Below are 20,351 nucleotides of genomic sequence, written 5' to 3'. Positions count from 1 at the left end.
TTCTCTTGAATGTATTCATTTTGAATTCTATCCCTTATTGTTTGGTCACTCATCCATCTCAACATCGTCATTTAAGCTATACTGATCCTATAGACTGTCCAAAATTCCATCACATGAAGCAAATCTCGTATCATAACTGTCCTATGGAACTTATCCTTCAACTTCATTGGTATGAGCGATCACATAAAACTCTGGTTGCACATCTGCACTACGCCCACCCAACTCTAATTCTATGTACGACATCTTCTTCAATCTCTTTATTTTTCTGGATTATCGATCCAAGATATCAAAGTGTTATTATTTTTTATATTTCTTGGTCTGCAATTGAATTACTTCATCTTTACTCTTATTATTACTAAACTTGCATTTCATAAACTCAGTCGTATTCCAAATAATTTTAAAACTATTTGATTTTAGAGTGTCTCTCTAAAGTTTTAACTTTAAAATAAATGTATGTAATGATATTATTTACTTATGATAGTATTTTAATGCCCGGTGATTCTTGATATGGATTGTTAATACAAATGGGAAATTAGTTGGAACCAAACCGGTTCTGATATGGTATGTGTCTAAGCCAAATTGCTGCCCTAAAAACCATATATATATATATATATATATCACCCTATAAACCACTATTTAAATTTTTATTTTATTTTGTTTATTTTAAACATTTTCTAGATCATTGATTTGGAATGTTCCAAATTGATTTGACTCGCCAATCTATTAATCCAACATGAATTTTTTAGGTAAATGATTAACCCCATTGATTTGGTTTTTGAAATATAACTTTTGATGTAAGGTCACAAAACATTATTGGCGTTTAGATATGAAATCAGGTGGTTGACAATGTGTCACTAAGTAGGCGCATTGTTCAAAATAAATTTTTTTAATGTTGTGACACTTTCAAATTGCCTTAATCAAATCCATAGCTAAGAGTAAACATTTCTTGTTCCAAAGATGAAGGTCATATCATGTACAATCGCACATTTAAAATGGTGAAGTTTGTACAAGGTGCCCATCTTGTGTTATACAAGTAAGGCACATCTCTAAATTTTGCTTTAGATGCAGTTTCAGTATTACAAACCTTTAGATGTCTTAAAAATCTATGTTGAATCTTAATTATGAAATTTAAAATTTAAAAAATAATGTAGATTGACCATATCTGCAAACATTTGAAAATCTTAAACATAGATAGATCAAGTAGGTACCTGGTTATAAAATGCGGTATTTTTAGGTTTTAACAATTTTTTTTTTTTTCTTTATATCCACCAATGTCGAGGTTGAGTTGACCATTTAGAAGGTTTTCCAACTTAGGAACACCATTTTCTACTGAATTTTTGACATGGACCTTCTACACTATAAGATTACAGTCTTGTATATTCCTTTATAAAAAGGATGTAATTTGACTAATTTCTATAAAACCTAGGTTTTATGAAAACATAGTAAAGCCTCACCTCGAATCCCTAACTAGAAAGCACTTGGGAGCCCCAGAAATCTCCATCACAGCTCTAAAATAAATTTTCAATACCGAGTATGAAATTTGAAGTTAAAAAATCTTAAAGATCTTGTGGATCTATGAACATCTATTTTTAGGGCAAAATCTACCGTCTAGATAATTTATTACAATATATGCTACTTTTAGATTTGAAATCCTATTTTTTTCACAATCATAATGGTCAACGTGGAGATAAACGATTTGAAGATTTTCCGATACCAGAATTACTATTTTTGGTGAGTTATAAGGTGAAGCTTGAGTTATTTTCACAGGGTTGCAGCCTTAATAAACCATTTTCCTGCCCCGGGTGTGAACACCCAACACCACAAACTCTTTTTTTCTATACTCCTACTAGTCGTGAGGGACGACAAAATAAAAAAAAAGAGGGGATGTCGCCATCCTATTGGTCAAACAGGCCTTGTATGTGATCATGCCTTGCCATTTGCAAAAGGGTTTGGGGTTCCAAAATAAATAAAGTAAAAATAATAGTATTTAAAATCTTGAAAGAGGATTGTGTACTTGCAAGTACGAGTTGGGCCCTTGTGGCTACCTAAATGCCGATGCTTAAGAAAATTATAATTCTTTATAGTAAAGAATATTTGATTAAAATTCAGAAAATTCTCGGGCTTTTGAATGATGCAAATACCAATCAAGCTTCTGAATAATCAAATAGCAATCAATTACCACATGCCTCTCTTGTGTGGTCCTTAGCGTCTCCAAGCTCTCTCTCTCTCTCTCTCTCTCTCTCTCTCTTGTGGGAGGTCTATTTGCATTCTATTGCTTTAAAACCTCTGTGACAATTTAGATGGGCTAAACAAATTGTTTGGTCAGAGTTGGGCATGTCATAAAGTGTTTAAAAAAATAAAGATAAAATATAAAAAAATTCAAAAAATAAAAAAAGTACACATCTAAATGAGTTTAAAAAAGTAGTAAAAAAATACATATTAAAAAACCAATTTATAATTAAGGATATTTTATAAATAATTCAAAAAGAACGAAAAAATGTAAAAATAAGTATTCATGATCAAAACACTTCTCAATCTTTCCCAAAATAATAGAAAACCTAAAGAAATACATTACATATAAACTTCTTATTTTTTTGGTTTTTTATTACTTTTTCAATTTCTTTTAAGATCCTGCTTGACTACCAAAACTCGCGAGGGTGAGTCCAGGTTGTGTTGCTCGAGTTGTCGAACACAATGTTCAATTGCTCGGGCGAGTTCGCTCAGATCGCTCATCTCCCTGGTGAGCCTAAGTTTCCCCGAGTTGGGTGTCTACCTAGGAGTAAAAAAAAAAAATAAAAAAAAAAGAAGAATTTGTTTGTAATGTGGCTTTTTATGTTTTCTGTCATTTTGACAAAAGCTGAAATGTGTTTTGACCATAAATATTTTTTTTCTATATTTTCCTTTCTTTCTTGATTATTTTTTAAAAGATACGGTTAACATGCGCCGAGCCCACATATGTATAAATGCGGGCTTGGAAATAAATATATTTTTTAAATATAATTTGATCCTAATTTTTAAAGAATATATAGTTTTTAACATGAAAATCATGAATATGAATTTTTTTTTGAAAAATCAGAAACAATAAATATATTAACAAAGCATTTGGACTGTTAGTTACTCGGGCCCGCGCCTACAGCGGCCCGAGTAGCTCTTTTGAAAACTGGTCGAACTGGGGTTGAAGACATTGATCCTTGTGACGGACGTGCGGATGCAAATGATGGGAGTTCAGCAAAACTGCATGGATTCCCAAACATCATCATTCTTTGAATGCTCAAAGCTTTATTTTTAATATTTGTTTTACGCACTACTTAAGAGAAAATGTCACCGGTCGTATTTGGCTGCATTTAAAATTTTTTTTTTCTTGAAGAATGAGCCTTTTACGTGGTTAGGCATCCATTGTGCCGCTGACCACGCTTCCTGACTTATCTAAAAAAAAAAAAAAAAAAACCAAACATGAAACTTGCTAGTATTCCGTTGGAGGGATGGTAGCAGTTATTTTCATGTTCATTGAACCATACCATGTTTAAAGCGCTGGATTATACACTTTCGGTTATGCTCGCCTTAAAAAAATTGTACAAAATATCTTTATTCTTCAAAAATACAAGAAATACTATTTTCCCTTGAAATTCATGTGAATACCCTCTTTTTTTTTTTTTTTTTTCTTAGTATTCATGGATGTTTGAGGAGCCCATTGGGTGCTTCCCTTGAACATCATGGCCCCATCAGAGCTGTATTGTGCCACCACTATTGGCCGTGATGCCCAAAGCACTCCTATAGGTGCCTCCATTGGGTACCATGGCTTTATTAGAGCCAAGCTTTGATAAGGCCTCGATGCCCAAGGCACTCCTACAAGTGCCTCCATTAGGTACCATGGCTTTATTAGAGCCAAGCTTTGATAAGGCCTCGATGCCCAAGGCACCCTTTTGGTTGCCTTGGGTGCTTTCTATTACAGTCCTAACTCTCAAATCTTAAATTACGAGTGAGATTGCAGGTAGCTTGGCAAAGTGTTGAGGCTGCATATGGCTTGTCAAAGTTTGGGGCTTCTTTGCAATCTATTATGGTAGTTTGGCTTATATATGTGTAATTTGTTGGTAATTTTTATTGAGTAATAAAATATAGTAATTGGGAATGGGGTTGAGATCGTGATGATAGCACCGCTCGAGTTTTAGCTATCATTTGTATTCTCTATTGATCTACCCAAAAATAAGATATAACAACACCACAAAAAAGAAAATAGAAAAAAATCCCAAATCTTAAATTTGGATAAGTTAGCAAACTTCAAAATGATTAAGCCATGACTTTGATATTGTCCACGTGAGACCACGTCTTCATGGACATTCTTCATTACACTCTACCAGGGTTTCTTTCCTCACTCAATTTCCTCGCCAAAATGAAGAAAAGAAAAGAAAAATGTGGCAATATATATATTTTTCAATTTTGAATGTCATCCTTAATGAGATAGATCGCAATCCTCTTTTACTTGTTCATATCTAACGTGGCAAGCCACTTGGAACGTGGACGCACGTGAACATTAACTCTCTCCTATCCTCCCAAGTACTTACCCAAACCCCAAAACGTGACAAAATCAAGAAATTTACTTCTTAATTGCTTTTTGTTGTATTAAAAGAAAAACTTTTAAATAAAATAAAAACAAAACCTTAAATCCCCTTTGCTTCATAGATGGGTCCCATGTACCCAAATTTAGCTGATTCTAGGTGGGATTTGGACGGACTTTAACCAGATTTAACCAAATCCGAAATGCACGAAATTCACTGAATCTTTCGTTTCGTGGGCCTATACGGACCGAAATCTTGGGCCATCATGAATGTTGCGGTTTTTTTGGGGCTAAATTTCGTTCCTTGCCTCAAACGTGTTAAAATCCATTTAACAAATCACCGAATTTTTTATGTCGGCACTCCTAGAATCCAATTTCAACCCAAACACTCCTCTTTTCGGGCAAATAGAAATACGCCGACCTAAACAAATTTTTTCAGTCTAATATTCAGTCAAATTTGCACGTGTGAACGCATTTTCGTTCGAATAAGTCGGCAAAAAGCTGAAAAGAATGGATTTGAAAATTTCGAAGCTTCTTTTCCAAAATTTTAAAGTTCCTCTTTTTTGAGTGTTATACCTTAAGGAAAATGGTATTTGTACACTTTTTTGCTATTCGCACCCATTTATACGGTGACAAAGGGGAGTGCCCAAGCGAGGCTAGAAACAAAGGGAAAAAAAAAAAAAAAAAAAAAAAAAAACCGGGCCAAACAGAGTTAGCACTCCTAATTTGGCTCTCGGGCTACATTTGTTGCCCAAGCCCGATCTGTCCCACGTGGTGGAATAAGAAACGAACACGTATGGTTATCAAAAAGTGGGTCCCCTATAGGTCTAAGGGTGGTCTCCTACTATCCCCCTATTTTATTTTTTCTACAAAAACTAATATATGGAAAAAAGAAAAACCACAAAAAAAGAAAAGAAAAAAAAGGGTGGCGGTGCAGTAAAAGGGCGATGAGGACTATTTGTATGGCGGCGCTGAACTAGATCTTATAATAAGTATGACTGCCCTAAACAATTTCACGGGCTCTTGCACTCATGTTTCATTTACCCCTCTCTCTAAAAATTCGGGGCAATTTTCAACGCATATCGCCGGAAAAATTGAGGTTTATCCTTTGTGGGTGAGATTCTGGCGGAGCCGGTTCGTTTAATGTGCACAAAAGTGGCGCATCGAAAGGGATATAGTGACGAGTGGCTCAATTTTCCGGCTCCGGAAAATGAAGAGGAAGGAGAGGGAGCAGCCCCCAGTTTTGGGGGCTACACAAGTTCACAGGAGATGTCAGCTATGGTCTCGGCTCTGACCCATGTTGTAGCTTCTGAGGGGCCGGAACTTAGGCCGGAGCACTGGTATTCCCGCCAAGACTTGCCGAATTTTTCGACCTCTTCTTATTTGGTTTCTTCTTCTACTTCTTCATTGGTTTCGTCTTCTTCGTCTTCGAGGCTAAAGAGGGGGAGAGAGGAGGATCAGCCAAGTGGGTCGGATTCCGGTGGGCTGAGGTTCTATCAGAGCTGCTTTCCGGGTGCTTCTCTGGGGCCGTTCAGGCAGGTTTCTCCTTTGGTGGGGTCAGGTATGTTGATATCCAACTGTGGTTTTCTTTTGTTCTTCAAATTATTGATGTTTAGGAGCCAGATTTTATCTTTCTACTGATTGTCTCCTTATTCTCAGACATAACCATTGTTTTATGTCTTGCTCCATGCAATTGAATTTCCTTGTGTGTGTTTTGAATGTTTCTAATATATATATATATATATATATATATATATATATATATAGAGAGAGAGAGAGAGAGAGAGAGGTGTTTTGAGTGGTGTGTGTTTTTGAGTGTTTCTAATATGCAAAAAGTTTAAGGATGCTACCTTAGAACTACGGATGCCCCTCAAAAATCCATCCAAAATGGTCGTTCTAATGTTAAAAACCTTTTGATTGATCATGTCGACATTGAGATATATGACAATGATAAATAAAAAGATTTTAAGTATAAAAAATAATGCATTTTACAACCTATGATCTACACGGTCTATTTTTACGATTTTCATATGTTTATAGATTTATACTTGATTTTAACTATTTTTAAAATTTAAAATTTTATAATTAGATATAAAAATAGATTTTAAGATAATCCTAATAACATTTTACATCAAAATTATATAGCATGATAAAAAGTTCGAAGGGGCAACTTACTACCTCTACTGCTACGGATGCATCCGTATGCCGACTGCACCCTTCTAATATGGAGAGATATGGAGAGAAAGAGAGCAATGGGATTATTTTGTGGGAATAAATGTAAGAATTTTTACGTACTTTGATGCTCTTAAGTACAATCATTTTTACAAGACGATATTTATATGTTATGATTTCGAGAAGCACCGCCTACTGAACCATGCCTTAGTTTTTTCACCTTGCACACCAACTAAAACCCATGTTTTCTTGGTTCCAAAGTTTATCTTTCCAACCAATATGATCTTGTCAATCAAAGTAGAATTGAAATCCATTTTTGCTCAAATCACATCGTCTCTCTCTCTTGCAAATGCAAAGTTGCTCTCTCTCTCTCTAGCAAAATTAAATGTAACAATCCGGAAGTAGTGTTGGGAATTTGGCATTCAAGACACGACATTGACCCAAACAAACACCTTTTTATCTAAAAGTGTTCACAAACTAGGCGGGTCTAACTGGGAACTGGCTGGTCATATCTGAATTGGGCACTGGTTGGTTTTGGCGGTCCGGCTATGTATTTTTAAAAAATTTAAAAAATATATATATAATCCTAAAGAACGGATTTGCTTGTAGAATGTTTTTAAATGTTTTTTATAATTTTGGCAAAGATTGAAAAGTGTTTCAGTCAACAGATATTTTTACATTTTCATGTTGGTTTTTGAAAATTTTGAATATAATATAGGCACAAATCAATTTTTTAAAATCAATTTTTTTCATTGCTATTCAACTTCATTTGGTCGAGCTTTATTTAATCATACTTTAAATAATAATTTATGCGCGGACCCTCTAAGTTTTCTAAAATACAAAATGCTCAGATAGAAATTACAAAAACGGTTGGTGTATTTATTTGTTTTTTTAATTTTTAAATTGCCCTTCGGTTTGAAGATAGAATCCTTAATCCGTTTTTTTTTTTTTTTTATTTTGTTAGTAGGGCTATGCTTCAAGCTTTAAGGTAGTGTCTTAATGAGAAAAATAAAATAAAATAAAATTCGGTATGATGATGGCCTAGAGGTAACTTTTGAAAAAATTAAAAAAAATAAGTTGACCTTATTGTTACCTAGGGAATTTTGTATTTAGAAAAAAATTTACGGTCCATCTATCAAATTTTTTTTAAATATACTTTTCATTTTGTTTATTTTTTGTTCTGAGTTTTGGTGTTTGTATATTGGACACTCTGTATGCCGACCCAGAACTGCCCAATTAGACCGTTGAACTGGCCGGATTATTGGTTGCCCGGACCCGCCGTCAGCCGGTTCTTGAGGCCAGTTAGATTTTTGGAACACTCTCTCTGACCACCTCTATTCACACTGTAACAGAACAAGGATCCACCATCTCTCATAGTGGCGGAGGAAGCTCCATCACAGTTAGCGCCTCAACGATCGTAACTTCATCATCTTCCCCTTCATCAATCAGTGAAGAAAACCCAGAAAGGAGAAGAAGATACAGAGGAGTGAGACAAAGGCCGTGGGGTAAATGGGCAGCAGAGATAAGAGACCCCCACAAAGCAGCTAGGGTTTGGCTTGGGACCTTTGACACAGCTGAGTCAGCAGCTAGAGCCTATGATGAAGCAGCTTTAAGGTTTAGAGGCACAAGAGCCAAGCTCAATTTCCCTGAAAATGTTCAATTGAGGCCACCCATCAACCCCAATCCCTCTGTTTCTCTCTCTACAATTCCATCTCTCTCTCCTCTCCCTACTTCCTCCTCTTATTCTCCATATAGGCCTGATGTTCAGGGTGGGCAGTCAAGCTTCTCTTTCTCTCATTTACCCCATGATTATATTCAGTATTCCCAGTTATTACAGAGCCACCAGGGCTTACCTAGGCCGCCGGCGCAGAGCTTGTTGGACCAGTGTTTTAACGTGGGGTCTTCGAGTTCTGGTATTCCGGCGTATCCACAGGGATATCCGATGGTCCGGACGCCGGTATTTCAGTATGGCTTGCCGGAAACTCAGAGCCAGGCGCCAGAAAGTTCTTCTCCGGCGGCCGAGAGGTACCCCACCACCTCATCAGGCTGAGTTCTTGTCCCTATTTTTGGTTTTTTTTTGGATATATTTATTTTTTTGACGCTTTGTATGTTTTTTGCTTTCTATTATTTAGAGATTTTGGGTTTACCTATCATTTATTGGAGTTTTTTTTTTTCTTTTTGTGATACATTTCATTGTAAGCTGGCATTATATGGAAAGAGAAGATCACCCATTGTTTCTCACTAATTCAGCATTTATAAAGAGTATCCACATGTTGATTGTTTTATCTTTAAGTAATGTGAAAGAAATGTTTTTTTACTTTGAAACGTCATCTAAAAGGTTCATTTGAGTTGGTTTTATTTTGAAGGACTCATTCCTGCTGTATTTGACCAATAAAAACCTGTTTTTTCTCACATATTTAAATTTTAGAGAAGCCCAGGTTTGGTAGAAGACTCAGGGAGAGATTCTTGCTTTTAGAAAGAGGAGATTGCCGGTATAAAAAAGGGATTTTATACAATGAGATTACGTACTTTTCATATAAGGTGGTCGCAATTATTTACAATCCGATGTTAAATTTGATAGTTTGGATGTGTCGTAAGGTTTGAAATTTTTTTTTTTGAGATTTGAGCTTAGTCATTTAATTTCACGTCCAATAATCGTGTGACCGCTTGTAAATTGTCTTATTTTATATTTTTCGTATAAAAAATGGTGTATAGTACTCATGGTTGTGGCTTGTATGTTGTATCTTTCCCCCTCCATCTCACTCTCCTTTTAATCATGTCACAAATTAATTGGTAATATTTTATGAATTTAGGTACCCTTTAAAAAAAAAAAAATCAGAAATTTGAGGTATTTCTTTAAAAAATATCTTAGAAATGAACACATCTTAGTAATTTGATTAGGTAAGGAGCCTTAATGGTGGCAGTGGGCGAGATTACTGAAATGTTATGCTTGTTTAGAGTTCTCGATATCCAATATAGAATAAAGTTAATTTGTGTATTTAAAAAATAAAATTTAACTTGAACAAGTAAAGTTAAAATAAAAATATTTTAAAATAAATATTATTACATTAATTAAAATTGTGGCCCATCGACATAAAATGAAATTTTTTTTTTTTTGGGTGTGCGTTTAGAGGGAGTGTTTTTCCGTTTCTTGAGAGATTCCAAAAATTTTAGAGTGGAGCAAAAATATGGGCAGTACAAGGGAGATTTAAACATCTCTTTCGCTGGGTGAAGATTTCTTTTCTTCTAGTCTTCTCAAGCGGTCGTAGCATGCTTTTCAGTCAAGATTTTCTACCTCGTCTATGGTTGCAACTCCCCTCCAACTGAAATTCTCAAAACAAAAACAAAAAAAAATCCTCAAAATCAAAAGAAATAATAAAAAATGTGGTGTAAACCGCATGGTGGTCAATAAAGTATTTCATTAATTATTTTTAAATTATTTGTTAAATAATTTGCAGTGGGTATAATTTACAGTGGGTTGTGATGTTGAGAAATATGGACAAATTAAGTTTGAGTTTAATATTTAAAAATAAAATAAATATTGATTATAAATTTTAAAATAAATTTATTTTTAATAAAGAAAAAAGTTTATATAGGGTCGAGGCTTTAAACGATCAAATTCGAGCCCGTTTCAAAAATTTCATTAGAAGAGGTTGTTTTGATGCTCAAATATCTTTAAATTGATCATCTCGACATCAAGATGCATGGATATAAGAAAAAACTAGATTTCCAGTTTTAGAAATAATACATATTTTTGGACTGTCGATTTTCAAGATTTTATAGATTTGTTCGATCTACACTATTTTTGAAATTCATAATTAAATATAAAAATATTTTTTAAGGCTATCATAAAAATTTTCAACATTAAAATCACATTTTTCGACAATATTTAAAATTAGACTCTAATTTGATTATTTAAAACCTCGGCTCTATACAAACCGCACCCAATAATAAAATAGCAGAAATTTCCTAAACAATCCAAGGGGTGTGTCTGTAATTTCCCTTCTTGTTCTTTTCACTTCTCACCTGAAATGAAACAAAGAAATCCTTCCCATTTTTAAATTAATTTAATATATATTTAACTAAACAAAAGGATCAATGCCCTTTATTTTTATTTTTATTTTTTTTCAAAGGTTTTGTTTTGACCTGGGTTTCCGTTTCCGGAACGGTGGTATACGCGTGATGATTCGATGATGATGTGGACAACAAGTCATATCATTTCCTTTGACTTCTTCCGATCCCAAACCACCATCTGCCACGTGGGAGTTTACGTGGCAGGGTGCCATCCGGCCATTTAATATATTTAGGACCCTTTAGAAAAGAGAACGAGTTAGGCACGCTTTTGGTAGGGCACGTGTTGAAGATGCTGTGGTCTTTGATGTGACGTGTGTGGCTGAGATTTGAAGGTAAAACACGTGTGCGTAGACCTGTGTTACACGTGTCGTTTGGGTGGTGAGAAAAATACCTAATTGAGGTGATATATGGGAAGAGAACACCTGGGAATGAGTGTTATATGGAAAGGGTAATTTGGCCATATGGGGATGGAAGGGTTGCAACTGTGTCTACAACTCCTCATACTCTCTCTATTTTCTCCCAACCTTTTTTTTTAATCAATGAAGTTTAAATTCTATTAATTTTTAATCAATGAAGTTTAAATTCTATTAAAACAAAAAATAATGCTTCACTACAAATCTTCATTTGAAAAACTTTCGACTCAATTTCCAACATTGATAATAAAATGAGATTAAAAAAATAGCATAGATCTTATCGAGATAGTCGATATAAAGGTTTTACAATACTTAAAACTACAAATTTCGATGAGTTATATAAGATGAAACTTTACTTACTTTAATAAGGCTGCAGCCCTAACAAACCAATTTTCTTTTTTTTTTAGAAATGCTCTCTCGCTACCCCTCTCTTCCTATTGCTTTCTCTTTTTGTCTTTTGCTGCCTCAGCAACCAGTACCTCATCATGTTAGGTGGACAGAGCTCCATGTCTCTATGTCAGGGTGGTTTAAGTGAATAAAACGTGATTCTAATAAAAAAAGATCACAGACAATATTTACTTGTTCAAAGACTTTATATAATAGTGAGACATTAAAGGATCAAAATAAGGTGTCATTAATTTTTTTTTGAAAAGGTTGTTTTGGAGCTAAAAAAAGCTCTTAATTTGATTATTTCAGGCATGAAAAGAAGAATAAGATTTTAAATTTTGCAAAAACCTTTAATATATTACTTAGACTGTAAATTTTGAAGATTTTCACCAATGAAGCTAAAGAGCAAGTTTTATAAGACCGTTGTGAGACCAAATTTGTTTTATAGGGCAAAATGTAGGGCGGACAAAAATTAATATACGATAGAATGAGTATAGCAGAGATGATGTTGAGATGGATGAGTGGCAAGACAAGAACTGATATAGTTCGAAATGAGCCCATTTGAAAAAATTTAGGTGTGGCATCAATAGACGATTAGATGAGAGAAAATAGACTTAGATGGACTAACTATGTGTGGAGTAGACCTAATATAACATATGTTAGGAAGTGTGAGTTAGTTCAAGTAGAAGACTCGAAAAGGGCAAGTGATAGACTCAAAAGGACGTGGTTAGAAGTAGTCCAAAAATATATTGAGATTTATGACCTCACAAAGGGTATGACCTTTAATAGAGTAGAATGGTGACCATAAAGGCTTTGTTGACGATGATGAATTTCCAAGATTTTCAAGTGATCTAACATATGTTCAATCTATGATATTTTTTAAATTTTATAATTAGAGATGAAAATAACTTTCAGGACATCATAAAGATTTTTGTTACTTGAAGAACATGTTTACGCACTATTTGAAGTGCACCTTACTTTGATTTATTAGGGCCTCAGCCTTATACAAACCACACTCGTTACTATTAATATAAAGAGGTCACAATCACTCTTGTCAATCAGATTTTGAATTAAATGGTTGTAAGCGTGTTACTGACTAGACTTAATGTTTCAAAAAAAAATCTCGAACTTCGTGACACATCCCAAGAAGCCATCCAATTTGACATCTAATAGCTAAGAGTGATTGTGACTTCTTTATAACAATGGTAAATGATATCCTAGTATACAATCCCTAATATCCATGTCTTTTGAAATAAGTGAGAGTGTCATTCACGGGCAAAGAATGCTTTAAAAAATTATTTAAATGGTCAAATTATTCCTATTGACATCCGATGGTGTATTTTTTTTAGTTCACTTAGATATCTCTTTATTTTTTTTAAATACTTGAATTGTCCTTGTCTAATATTTAGAATGATGAACAATGAGGGGCATTTAAATAATTTGACCCTAAAGAGTTATCAACTGAATAACAAAATGAATATGTTTTGATAAGGTTGAATATTTTGATAGGGCTTCTACTCTATTAAAACAAGTAACACCTCACCACAAAACTCACTGAAAATTGCATTTCTAGCATAAAAAAATCTTTGAATTGATCATCTCAGCTTTGACCATTATGGTTATGAAAAAAAATTAGGATTTCAACCCCAAATATAATTTATATTATAAAACATTATCCATATCATTCATTTTGCCCTAAAAATGAGTATTCATGGATATGAAAGATTTGTATCTTTTTTTAGCTTTAAATTTCATAGTCGGTGTTGAACATTGATTTTGAACCATCATGAAGATTTTTTATGCCCAAAGTGCTTTTTGGGCGAGGATTCATGGTGATGCTTTACTTTGTTCACATAAAGCCTAAGCCTTAGAGCAACTGTATTGATAACAAAAATACACCTAGCTGTCATGCATGTAAAATAAGGAACACACTGTTCATGATTAGCAGTATAAAACAACTAAGGATATTTTTAATGCCGAACATTGTGTTTTTTATTTGTACTGCAAAACAAATAGGGGTTGGTGACCCACAATCATGGAATTTGCCCTCACCTCCTTCAACTTTATTGAGTAGCATATGGGGAAATGTGGAGCAATATACACTTCCCTTGCAGCATAAAGGTGATTAATTGGTATGGATTCATATTGCCAATGAAACTTTCTCAATCAAATCAGCATAGAATTTCATTTGGTACAAATGCTCACCTCAACTCTTATTTCGTGCTCTTTGGTTGTTGAAATGTCATCCATGGGTTAAGTGGTTTTCATGGTTAGCTATGCATAATTAGTTACCGAATTCATCCATATTTCAGCAGTGAGGTACTCACATAACTATTATCTGCCCATTTTGTAGAAACATCGAGGACAATCTATGTCACCTCTTGTTTCACTGCTCTAGCAGAAGTTAAAAAATGGGCATTCCATTTGTCAGAAAAGGCAGTTATTAAGAATTTACAAATTAACTGGAGTCAACAAAAGCCAAAATCCTCGAATCCCACTCGCATGGTAATTTCCAGAGGCTCAGTGTTATAAGCAGATATTAATGGTGCGTCCTTGCATAATCATGGCTTGGCAGGAGGGGGTGGGGTCATAAGAGACAACAATGGTGGATTTGTGACAAAGTTCGCTAAACACTTTGAAGTTGCGTCAAATAAATACGCAGAACTTTAGGCTCTTGGGGAAGGTACTCTCTTAGTTATTCAGATGGGCTGCTTCCCGAAGCAAATAGAAAGTGATTCATATATGTTAGTAGATGTTATTCAAAATCGTTGCAGTGTCCCATGGAAATTAAGAACGTTAGTTGACAACTGTCGTTCAAAGCTCTTGCCCCATATGTAGTCTATTGCTCATGTATTTCAAAAGGTGAACATGGCAGCGGATGCCCTAGTTAAGAGAGCATAGGGCATTGGCTAATACAAGTCCAACAATTTGGCATCGTCGACTGCCATACTATCTTTTTCTTTTATTATTACATGACTTGGCACAGCTACCCTATTTTAGGATTGTAAAATAATGTGTTCTTTTTTCCAGTAATGAAAATTTCGGGTAGGGGACCTTCTCCCCCACTGACTTGCCCAAAAGAAAACAAATAGGGGTATATATGTCATTCGAATGATGCATATTAAGGCTCAAATTACAAATATACCCATGATTATTATGTGTTCCAAATACCGAATGAGGATAATTTAGGTATTTTATAATTTTTTTATTCAAAAGATATCTAATTGAAATGAGAAATGAAAAGGATACCCTCAAATGTTACAAGAGAAAATTTGACTTCTTTAAGGAATAAAAAGCCATAATTTTCTCTTTAGCATGTAGAAAATTATATCATTCTAAAAAATCCCTTTAAAAATACTTTCCCTCGAAATAAAAAGCCCTAATTAAATTTTTTTTTAATCAGTTAAGAAATTTTATTGATAAAACTACCCAAAGGGTATTACATCATAAAAAATAGTAAGAGCTGGCAAAGAAGAGCCCACCTTAGCCAAATAATCAGCTAAGGAATTAGCTTCCTTAAAAACATGATTAAAGGAAATAGACAACAAGTCAGCAAGATCTACGATCTGCGATCAAATGAAAGCTAATTTCCAAGGAATATGCGTCTCCTTTCATATACCATTAGAAAGTATTTAGGGAATCCCCTTCCACCAAGCATCATCCAGTCAAGTTCCTGCTCTTGACAATTTTTAGACCTTGCAAAAGAGCAAGCATCTCAGTGTGGTTGGCCAAAGCTATCCCCGCTGATCCAACATAGCTAAACAAAACATTCCCTCTTCAATCCCTACAAACACCCCAATGCTTGCAGGCACTAGATTCCTTAACGAACTACCATCAAAATTAAGTTTGAAAGAACTCTGCATCATAGGAGACCAAAAACTAATGGGCCAATTTTTCACGACATTCATTGCCATTAGATTATGAAGATTCAGCCTTACATCAATTTCTAAAACCCCCTTTCTTTCCTTTGTTATTGCTAGGATCAACCATAATGAATGAAAAATAGCCTCCATAACTCTCTCACTCGATTGACTTACCCCTTCAAAAGTATGACCGTTCCTTTCTTTCCAAATGTCCCATACCACTACACCTATCAAAATCTTATATATTACTTTGCACACTTTGAGTAAGTGCAGTATTCACAGTCCAGAGATGACCTGTAACACATCTTCTTGAGCCATGGTCAAATGAAACTAAAAAATAAGGACCAGGTGGCCCCAAATCCAAGAAGCAAAGGAACAATAAAGAAGCACATGAGAGACAAATTCTACATCTTCCTAACATAACAAACAGACATTAGGCAAAATCTTACCCCTATTAACCAAATTGGCGATAATAAGAATTTTGTTTTGAGAGGCTAACCATAGGAAAAACTAAATTTTGTGTGGGATGGGCCACTTCCATACTTTAGACATTTGAGACAAAGACCAGTGCCACATGTTGTGGAATTAAAGTCGGTAACAAGATTTTACTGAGTAAATCCCATCGATCTCCAAATCTCAAATTAAATTATCTTCCAGATTTGATAGAACATAGACCTTATCCAAAGATTCTTAAAAAACACATAACTGGTCATAGGTTGTCCCATTAATTCGATCATAAGTTAAGGCCACATTCCACACAAATGTTATCACCGCTCCCTTGGAATATATCACCTACTTTTGCATGTTGATCCGTTACCCTTTGGAAAACATCTAGATAGCTTAACCTTAAAGGATACTCCTCCAGCCACCTATGATGCCAAAATGAAATACGTTCCCCATTGCTAACTAACCATTTAAGGTTTCCAGAGAGGAAAGGCCTGGAAAGGTAATAGCTCTCCAAACATTAGAAGCACTAGAACCTCTCCTACTGCGAATCCATATTCCTTAACTCTCCAACCCACACTTTGCCTTTAAAATTTAAACCAAGGATAGTCCGTCAAAGTGAAGTTACGCCACCACCATTTGTATAAGAGAACTTGATTGATCAATTTTAACTTACGAAAGCCCAACCCTCCTTCACTTTTAGGTGTACAAACATGACCCCACTTTAACTAAATGATACTTTCTAGCATCTTCAGCAGATCCCAACAGGAAGTCACACATCATCTTTTCTAGCTTCTTTGCTATAACTGTAGGGATTTGATAACTGGACATTTGGTAAATAGGAAGGTTCGATAGGCACGACTGTGAAGGGTAACCCTACCTCATGATGATAAGTACATATACTTCCACAAGTCCAGCTTTACTTAAACTTGTTGTAATACGTTATCCCTTACCGAGATGGGTAGACTCCTATCCGAAATAGGCAGACCTAAATAAGTGATTGGAAATGATTGCGTTCTACAATTAAAAACCGCTGCCAGATCCAAGAGGGCTTCCCCATCACAATGTATATATATCATCGATGTCTTCCTTAGATTGACCTTCAGACCCATCACAACTTTACAACACATCTAAAAAGTAGCAACATTCTAGACCTGCTCCACCTCTGCCTCACAGAAAATGAGAGTTTCTTAAGCATATTAGAGATGCGACACATTGAGGCCATTGCTATGAATTTCAAACCAAGAGAAGTTACCTCAATCAACCACATTCCTAACCATCAAACTAAAACACTCAGCATATAGAATGAACAAGAAAAGAGATAAGGGATATCCCTATCTTAATCCCCCTCGATGCTTTAAAAAAACTAGTAGGGCTACCCTTAAGTAGCACTGAGAAGTCTGCTGAAGATAAACAACTGAAGATCCAATTTCGCCATCTCTCCCCAAAACCCATCCTTCTCATGATCTCCAAAAGAACACCCCATTCAACTATGTCATATGCCTTCTCCATATCGAGCTTGATGATAACCCCCGGTATCTGACTTAAGCACCTAGAGTGAATGCACTCCTAGGCCACCAAAGCACTATCTATAATAAGCCTATTCCGAATAAAGGTAGATTGTTGTCCACATATAATATGAGGCAGTACCACTTTCAATCTTTCAGCCGAAGCCTTTGCCACTGTTTTGTACATGCTCGTAAGCAAGCTTATCGGTCTAATGTCAAACAAATTAGCAATAGTGTTTTTTTAGAAGAAGACCAAAGGGAAACCATTTGATCTTTGGGGCTTTATCCCCTGCAACGCAAAAACTGTACTTTTAAGCTCCTTCATTGTCAGATCCCTCTCTAACTTCTCAATGACAGGAGGAGAAAGTGAAGAGAAAGGCACTCGATCTAGCTTGGGTAAAAATCTAACTTTAAAAAAAAAAATCTTTTTTAAAGTGACCTACCACTGCATTCCCCATCGCCATCCATCTTCCTGATCAACCCTTAGAATAGATAACTTCGAGATATCATTCTGCTTTCTTCTAGAGCTAGCAATGACATAAAAGAATTTTATGTTTCTATCTCCCTCCTTTAGCTATTTGATTTTTTATCTTTGTCTCCAATATACCTCCTCAATCCTATGGAGTTTTCACTGTGAGACTTAATCTAACTATCTCTTTCAATCTTTTGCTCCTCAGAAAGAGAACCTCCCTATTGGATAGTAAAATCCTACAATTCGATTTCATATAGAATTTCATCTATCTTCCATTGAACCTAGAATCTATTTTCCTTTTTCCATACAATTAGCTTATGCTTATTGCTAATCTTCCATTGAACCTAGAATCTATTTTCCTTTTTCCATACAATTAGCTTATGCTTATTGCTAATCAGCTTCTTATGTAACTGAAAGTCTACAGAACCCAAAACAATAGAGTTTTTCCAAGTACTCATGACAAGGTCAACCACTTCTCTATCTTCCAACCACCCTATCTCCAAATGAAAAGGCATGGGACCCAAAGCCAGAACCTTGTTAGAAAATAATAATGGGGTATGATTCGAAGTAAACCGAGGAAGGGCTCGCATTGAGGCTAACAGAAAAGCCTCCAACCACTCCCTCGAAACAAAAAATCTCTCGATTTTAGACATTCGGAGAATGGAAGTGCTATTGTTCGACCATGTATAAACAGTTCCACCAATTGGTAAATCCATCACAACATGATTCTGAATAAAGTTATTGAACATACACATGACCTCATTCAATGACGTCCCAGAAGAAATATCTTCTAGCCAACATAACAAATTAAAATCCCTCAAGACAAATAGGATAAACACAGCCGTTCAAAACATCAGAGAGATGATTAATAAACAACTCTTTAAAAGAACTTCAATTAGGACTATAGTAATTTAGCAAACCCCAAGAAAAATCAACTGCCGGACCATGAAAACCTACTAACACAATTATATCCCTAATAATGGAACATAAAGTTTGCAAAACCTGAGGGTCCCACAAATTCTACAGAATGCCATAAGCTCCCATAAAATCAACACCCACAAAGTGAACCGCTTCATGACCCTAAATACCCCTGAAGCCTACAACAGTGCGCCTTGGCAATTTGGTTTCCTGAAGCATCAAAACAACATGTTTATATTTAACTACAAAAAACCAGGCATCCATTTTTCTCCTAGGATCTCCCAAACCCCTAATATTCCAAGAAATTATATTCATTTAAAGGGGTGGGCAAGAAGAAGAGCCTAGACCATCGACATAAGGTCCAAAATAGGCTTCCTCAAGTATAAGAGCTTAATGTAGAGCCGCATCCTCGTCTTTCGAGATGGTGGCTTCAGAAGTAGTGGTCTCACTACTGAGTTCTACCACATCCGGTTCTTCCATCTGAATTGCTTACGATTGACACCCGTCAAAGAATCTAAATAATGCTGCAATACGCGCAGAGGACCTTGATGGCTTTATTCCTTCTTTCTTCTTCTTCTCGGCATTCTTAATTGAGGTTTGCTTCATCTTTACTTTACATTTATGAGCTACCTCCAAGGCAGCCTTAGCTTTTTCTTCTCTCTTTTTAACTTTCATCTCATCCAGCACAACAGCTATAGGGACATTGAAATCGGCCCCCATATCATCGAACATATTCGTCACCATTCCGCTATTTATTTCCAACTTGTCCACCTCCTCAAGCTTTGCTTCCTTATGTTCGTTCTTTGAGGTGTTCAAAGAATTGCCCCTGTGCGCAGGTGGTCAGCTACCATGGAGTCGTCACTTTCATTAATAGAGAAATATGAAAGTAAAAGATTTGAGGGTACCGGCTGGGCCACCATAGCCAAAATCTCCCTAACAACACCCTCCAATACCGTAGAAGTGGGATCAAAATCACTAACATCTCCTGCGATCCCCTGAGCCTGTTGCTCTTGATCCATATGAATCTGCAAAGGAACTTCCTCTTCAACAGGGTCTATAACTACAATGGCTAGTGGAACCAACAAGAGGGGATCGAAATGAGCCCGAGGACGGCTTGCCTGACCCCTTATAACAACTCCCTTAGCTGACAGTGGATACATCCTGAGCTTGAAATACATAAGCAACACCACCATAATTTACCCCACCCTCTCCGAAAAGAAGCCGATATCACCAAACTTTGCAGCAATAGAAACCATAGAACATAGCCCAAAAACCCCTTCTTCTCCCCCCTCCCAAAAGGAGGATATGGTGAAGATTCACTAACAGAAACGTCTGCCTCCATACATACCATGTAAGGCGGGGATGGATTTTCCCACGGAAAGCCATCATTAGCACCGTCATCCACAGTCATACGTCTTAAGGAAAGGTTCATGAAGTTACCTAAAGGAATGCCCGCACGATCAACACCATCGGAATGGTTCTTTACCATAATGGGAAGGTCAACTCCTCCACGTGTCCTTACCTCAGATGATGGTAAAAGATCTC

General features: G+C 35.7%; 1 protein-coding gene and 1 long non-coding RNA gene across 4 annotated transcripts in view; one reads left to right on the top strand and one right to left on the bottom strand.

The window, feature by feature from the left end:
- The first annotated feature begins 5,442 nt into the window (after positions 1 to 5,442).
- LOC18436843 (uncharacterized) lies at positions 5,443 to 9,010 on the top strand. The gene is made up of 2 exons (XM_006847065.4): positions 5,443 to 6,116; positions 8,080 to 9,010. The coding sequence occupies exons 1-2, from the start codon at positions 5,699 to 5,701 to the stop codon at positions 8,775 to 8,777; spliced, it is 1,116 nt and encodes a 371-aa protein (XP_006847128.1). The 5' UTR covers positions 5,443 to 5,698; the 3' UTR covers positions 8,778 to 9,010.
- Positions 9,011 to 9,773: 763 nt separating this feature from the next.
- Positions 9,774 to 20,351, bottom strand: part of LOC148779897 (uncharacterized) — a 33,480-nt gene continuing 22,902 nt past the window's right edge. For all 3 annotated transcript variants that reach the window (XR_016044161.1, XR_016044162.1, XR_016044163.1), the window contains one exon: positions 9,774 to 10,050. This is a non-coding gene — a long non-coding RNA (uncharacterized LOC148779897). The remainder of the gene's footprint in view (positions 10,051 to 20,351) is intronic.

This window comes from Amborella trichopoda, chromosome 11 (assembly GCF_054954075.1).
Source record: "Amborella trichopoda isolate Santa Cruz 75 chromosome 11, AtrichopodaSantaCruz75HAP2 v2.0, whole genome shotgun sequence".
Classification (NCBI taxonomy): domain Eukaryota; kingdom Viridiplantae; phylum Streptophyta; class Magnoliopsida; order Amborellales; family Amborellaceae; genus Amborella; species Amborella trichopoda.
Note: the sequence above shows the minus strand (reverse complement) of the source record. Positions and strands in the feature narration are given on the sequence as shown.